The 6,834-nt window shown below is 28.5% G+C and overlaps 1 protein-coding gene across 1 annotated transcript; it reads right to left on the minus strand.

Annotated features, from left to right (window-relative positions):
- Positions 1-4,181: 4,181 nt before the first annotated feature.
- LOC119667750 lies at positions 4,182-6,073 on the minus strand. The gene is made up of 2 exons (XM_038077058.1): positions 5,972-6,073; positions 4,182-4,937 (listed from the first exon to the last, which is right to left on the minus strand). The coding sequence occupies exon 2, from the start codon at positions 4,915-4,917 to the stop codon at positions 4,342-4,344; it is 576 nt and encodes a 191-aa protein (XP_037932986.1). The 5' UTR covers positions 4,918-4,937; positions 5,972-6,073; the 3' UTR covers positions 4,182-4,341.
- Between the last annotated feature and the right edge of the window lie 761 nt (positions 6,074-6,834).

The following is a 6,834-nucleotide window of genomic DNA, read 5'->3' on the forward strand; positions in this document are numbered from 1 at the left end:
TCCAGAAAAAACGCTTAAGACCTCACGACCAACAACAACTTTTTTAACTTGTGAGACTGAACCTACATTTGACGACTTTTTGCGTTTACGCTGAGGTTTATGAAACGACCTCATTTTCATCTATTTTTTTGATAAACGATTTCTAAACGCACTGTATACAAAAAATATTTCAAATGATAATATTGTTTTCAATATATAAAAATATTTTATTTTCTAAACTAACCTACTAAGTTTTATTAAAAGAATTTGATTAACCGGAGTATAAAAAATACTTAGATTGGTGTTTGTTTACATTTAAAATGCTCAGGATTTATCTTAAAGTTCGAGACGTGGGTTTCTCATGTTCTGACGGAAAAAGTTTGTGCTCTGGCACTTTTCAGATAATTATTAATTTATTTCTTACCCACAGACTAGCTAAGCTTTTGTTTCAAATTAGGTAGACAAAAATTATCTGAATCATTTTTTTTGCCAGCAAAGAACAAAAGGTTAGTAAGCGGTGGAATCAAGCTACTAGCCGAAGTAAGACTAAAGATATTGGATTGGAATGCGCAATATTGATTCATTAAAAAATTTATTCCCTATTTATTCCCTGTTATGCATTTTCTTTAAAGGAAAGGAAATTATTTTCCGAACAGCCGTACAAAAATAAGTTTTGTATCCACAAATAAGTAATGGACAGAAAATTCAATGGATTATGTTCATCACTTCCAGATGACTTATCACTTATTCAGATTTGAAATATATCATTTGCTGGTGCTTTGAACTTCAATCTACGACATTTAGAAGTTACTATATAATGATTTTTTTAGTTTTGTATTAAATTTTTGTCATCAGATACCACTCACTTAGGAATGATCTGTGGTCTGATACTTCTAAATAATTGTAACGTATATTTTTTAAACAGTACTTTTGAACAATGCAAAATATATGCAATCCAAAAATTAATTAAAATTTAATAAAAAGTATTCTAAGATAGTGATCTCGGATAATTTAGACAAACATACGCTGTGTTTAGTGTATTATAATTTATTTTTTAGTTTAACTTAAATAATTTTAACAAATTTTGCATCAGTGCTCAAACTCGTAATAGATACCTCAGATTTGCTTTAAGAGTCTCACTACAAAGTATGCATTTCCTTTGCCGACGCTGAGTTGCAACTTGCAATCTACGTTAAAAGGACTTGCCGCTAAAGACTTTGTGGTGTGGCTCACACTGCGTATACGTGACTTTAATTTACGCTTCCCTGCGAATCGTGTTATGTGCAATAAAGCATAAAACATTTAGACTAGAAACACTTCTGAGCCTACGGTTCGTATTACTAATTTAATGTGTAAAATGCAGGAGTAATTATAGCAAGCACTGCTTCCCTTAAAGGATCATACTATGTTGAGAGTTAAGTGCAGAAACCCACCAATTAAACTAATAGTTGGAGTTTTAATGAAGTAAAAAGTTGTTCCGTCGCTGAGTAAGTAGGATGTTTATATTTGAGATGTTATAGGTTCTGATATACAGAAAATAATTTTTATTAATATTAAAAATTAAAGCATAACCAAAAACTTTATATAAGTTTGAATTTAAACACCTCTTAAATTATTATTAAACTTTTATTGAACTTATTATAATTTATTTTAATATAATAATGTAATATATTAGCATTAAGCTTAACATTATATTATTTGTGAATATGTTTCTGTGCATCAAATCGACACAAAAACCCAGATTTTTATATTTTGCATTTTTTATCGGCGAAACGGTATTTGACAATGTGGGAGCAGCACAATAGCCCACCGCTGGGATGCCTCATTGTGGTGCGCACTGGCAAAAGTGGCATTACTCGTAAATCAGTGTAACCAATCCATGAGTGTACGGGTACAAAATGCATATTGTACTTGTAGTTGTTGTTGCTGTTGCTGCTGCTGCAGTTTTTGTTGCAGTTGCATGACAAAGTCTCATTGTATTTTAAAATTGAAGCACAACTCTCTACTGAAATGACACAAATGGGGTCGCAGTACATCCGGAAACAGGTTAACTGACAAAAAGCTTGACTTTTTCGACTAGCAATGAGAAAGCGAATTGATACATCCCGCAGAAAAAAGTCGTTGCAAATGTGTACGGTGCACTACTTTTGTGCATGTTCACCACAAATGAACTTTCATTTGCAATGTTTATTGCAAAAATATAATTCAAAACAAGAAAATTAGTTTCGAAAATAAATTTTGTATTAAACGAGATAAAACAATTTATTTGTAATCGCAAAAATGTTGTTGTTAATTTATTTGTTTGATGTGTCATACATAATAAAAGAATTACATGAGCATTTGGAGATGCAAATTACTTTAAACACGCAAAAATTTATAGTAACCTTTTGTGGAATTTGGAGAGAGATGTTGCTTGAAGTTGATTAGGATGATATAAGGTTGAGAAATTATTCTGCTCGTAGAACACGTACTCAAATTGAAATATATTGCATAAATATAAGTTGATTTGCTCACAGAACAATAGCTCGCAGGATCAAATACTGAAAAAGTAATAATATCCTATACCTTCCATCTCAATCCTTTGCTCTTTACAGAGCGAGGTGGCGTAACTTTATACCTAAATACTATTAAACTACAGAGAAAAAGAGACAACTCAAAATTGTCTTGCAATGGATGACTAAGAACTAATCAGCGGAATGAAAATCTTGAATAATGTTTAATCATCCCTAAATAATTTTATTTACCAGTCATGGAGGTTGGTTATAAAATATACAATCCTACATCCGAAGATCTTTCAAAACAAGATATATAAAACATATAGTCTCATATCCAATGGTGCGAAAACAAAAACAAGCATATGTTCTACTTGAAGGAGTTTCGTGGTCTACATCGACTAATCTTTCACTTCAGTGGGGTCACTTGTTGAACGGTGCGCTATTCCAACGTTCTACCATAAGTACTACTTGAAGGGAAAACACTATCAGCAATAAATAGAATACTTGAATGCCATAATATGTTTCTTTAACGTAGTTGTTATTGTATTGTTAACAAAATCGTAATTTCATCTTCCGCGAAATTAAGTTGGTTTTTCCATAAAAAATTCACTTTTGAGGTTAGAATGAAATTAAGAAAAATGGACTTAATTTCATTGCAACGAAGGCTGAAATTAAGGGATATTTTAAATGCAACTTTGAAAAAGATAAATTATAAGCAAAAGATAAAGTACAGATAACAAAAAAATTACATTTTTTTAAAATAAATATCAATGACAATTGACTTTAATTAAACCGGAAAATATTTTGATAGTGCAAATTTTTAAATTTGAATAGAGAGAAAGAACTGTAACTGTTATTAATTTAAAATATAGTGAAAAATAAATATTCATATACCTGAAATCCACTAAAGCTAATAAAGGTACTGATTGCCATTCTTTATATTTATAATAATCAATTTTTTTTATTTCACAAATATGAATTAGATTTGTAAACAAAAAGCATATGATTTACTTAATTTGGGACAGTATGAATACTTTCGAAATTAACTTAATTTCATTTTAACGAAATTAACTTAATTTCATTTTAACGAAATTAACTTAATTTCATTTTAACGAAATTAACTTAATTTTAACGAAATTAACTTAATTTCATTTTAACGAAATTAACTTAATTTCATTATAATGAAATTAAGGGAAATTAGTTGTCCGAACATAGTATAAGAATAAATCAAGAGAAAATTTATTTCCCAAAAGGGAAATTATCGAAATTTGCCATATTTGTTACATGAAATTTGTTACATGTAGATAAGAAAAAATCTTAATTTGATTAACATAAATTGATTTAGCCGCAGTGGAAACATGATATAAAAATCATAACATCATTTACCTTACGAAATTGGAGAGTTACTGTAGTGTGACTTATAAATTTTATAGGGAAGAGAATAACATCTTAAAAAATATGGTGACCGGCACTCATGCTTAAGCGAAAGAAGTAACTGAGCTATTTCGTGTTAAGTGCACAAGAGGTTATCGTTTTATGTAGTTTTTACAACTATCAAACGCTTTCCTATCAGGTATTTTTCTAAAAGGATTGAACCTATATTCTGCCAAAGTATTTGCATTGAAATAACACATTACAAAAAATTTTTTTTTCATTCATTTATTTTAGTTTTTCGATTTGAATATCATGTTTAAACATGAATACATGAACTACTCATGTATGTAAAAGATCACAAAGATATATACAAATCACGAATTTCATTTCATAATTAACTTTACTTCATTCTTTTAAATTTACTTAATTTTTCAATTCCAACTATGATCTTATGGTTGCACCAACTTAAAGATTTTTCACAAATGAATGATGCTTATATTCTGGTAAACGGTATTATTTTAATTGTTTTTGGATTGACATAACTTTGCTTATACTCTGAGAGATGAAAAGTTCTGAAGGCCTCCTTAAGAACTTTACACTTGATCCACTCACGCAAACCGAAATTGGTTTGATTTCCATAACACTGGAGAGTATCAATTTTACGCGCCCTAGGTATGCCATCTTCAAATACTGGTTCTGGTAATTTTGGTACGAGTTTAAATAGAATATCATTCATGGATGTCAAGTTCTCTTGGAATTCATCAAGAAGTCGCATAACACCTCTAGAAGTAGCCGCTGCTTCTTTTCGTTTAAAACTCGTACATTTGATGTTAAGAAAATCATCTGTTATCTGGTCATTCTTACCGTGATATGGATAACTATCATGAAAAGTAGTTGTCTTCTTTTTGCACTCACGCTGTGCTAAGACACAGGGAACTACAGCATGTGGGTTCACAGCCTGACGATACCTGAGTTCATTCCAATTACCATCAAGCACAGTGGGGCTGTAATCTCTGATATCGGATACCGCTTGAAAACTATACAACGATTGTATCGGAATAGGTGCCATAATGTACGTATGTAGTTGCACTAAAGAATTTATAAGATTACTTTTAATAATAACTGAATTCGAGTATTTATCTAAATTTTATCTAAATTTTATCTAAATATACTTCAAAATAAGTTAAAATGAAGATTTATATAAAAGTATTATTTTGATATATTTTTTTTAGGAATTTTTAAGATCCATTTATTTTTCAAGATATTTATTCCAACGACTACTTTTCTAAACGAAAATAATTATTATTTATGTATAAATAAATTCTTCTAGCTTACTGAAAGACCTTAATTGCATGTGTTAATGTATACATAAATTTAACATAAATAAAATTTCAATGGTTTTTTTTTGTATATTTACAATTACAAAATCTAAATCAACATTTGGAGACACTTTTGCTTTTAGGCAATATATTATATATATTATTAACTTTACATATAGGGGTTTATAGTAATATATATATAGTACTATAGAATACATATAATGTACTAAAAATAATTTGTATTTTCATCAGGCTTTAAGTCGTTTGTTTGGTTTATATTATTAAATATTAAATCATTTAAAATATATGTGAATAAATACTCTCAACGTAGTTATATATATTTATATATATTTATTAATTAATATAATATAAGAAAAAATGATCTAAAGACAGGCAAGAAAAAAAATTATATACACTGAATGTCCACAACTATATTTAAAAAATTAATATTATTATATGTATTTCATTATATGATATTATAACACAACCAAAATATCTTTTTATTTCATTTATTATAATAAGTAGATAAATAATATTTTTATTTATTATAATAAATTATTTAATATTTTCATATTATCCATATGTTATTGGTATTATCATATACTAACAAATTTAAAAAGGTATGAAATAATGAATCAATATGCCGGAGTTAGATTTTTGCAGTATTACTACTGATCTGAAATAATTTCTAATTTTTTATGATACTAGAATTATGATGATGTTAGTAACTAATATTGTAAACCATGTCTCGATTTCTGTTTAACTAATATTGGGTTAAGCAAAAATATATAATAAAGCACTAACCTTAATTAGATTATTTGATCTCCTTTCAATTGACAAAATAATTTAAAATTTTTATTAAATTAAAAAAGAAACCACTCCAAATAAATAAACAACTAAAGCCAAATGAGAATAGTAAAAAGAATAATAACTTTTTTTTTAAAGAAATGTTTTTTTGAAATTAAAAAATATTTTTCATTTTAAAATAACAATGCTTGCTTTGTCAAATTTTTTATACGATTTACATATACCTCAAACCGGTCTTTAACGTAATAACTGACTTTCCATCAAAGATATATCTCCTCGATGGGAGACTTAACTGCTCAAGAACTGTTGCTAAATATCATGATTTAAATATTCCAGTAACAGTAATTTGAAAATACATAAATGGTACAAAACTTTTTGTCTTCAGTCCATGAGGGACCCGAGTCCGGAATTTATTGGCATTACCTTAAGGAAGGAACGAAAAAATAAAATTTAAATTTTAAATGCAAATATTTTGTTGGATTATAAGCATCAAAGAAATATTTTATAGGATATTTGGAGTAGTTATTCATAGGTTTATGGCATCAATGTCCTGTTCCATGTATATATTTTTGGTTTTGTGAGAAGAACGCACTGCTGAAGGTTGTGTCATATGTTCAGCTGGTTGTGCAGGACATTCACTTGCTTGTTTAGATTTTTTCCTTTTGTGGACTGGTTTGATTCTCTGTTGCGAGGAGCGTTAATGTGATGATTTTGTCCGTTCAAGCCCTTATATTTTTTATTACACCCTTAGGTTAATAGGGCATCTGTTGGGTTTTGCCTCTGAATGATCTGCTAATCGCGCTGACAACTTTATAATTTCTTCCACAGTTAAACCACTTTGCTCAATATGAGTATTTCTG

The sequence above is a fragment of the Teleopsis dalmanni genome, chromosome 1 (genome assembly GCF_002237135.1).
Source record: "Teleopsis dalmanni isolate 2A chromosome 1, ASM223713v2, whole genome shotgun sequence".
Classification (NCBI taxonomy): domain Eukaryota; kingdom Metazoa; phylum Arthropoda; class Insecta; order Diptera; family Diopsidae; genus Teleopsis; species Teleopsis dalmanni.

Excerpts from the sequence above, each read along its gene's own strand:
- LOC119667750 (XM_038077058.1), bottom strand. The coding sequence starts at position 4,917 with ATGGCACCTATTCCGATACAATCGTTGTATAGTTTTCAAGCGGTATCC.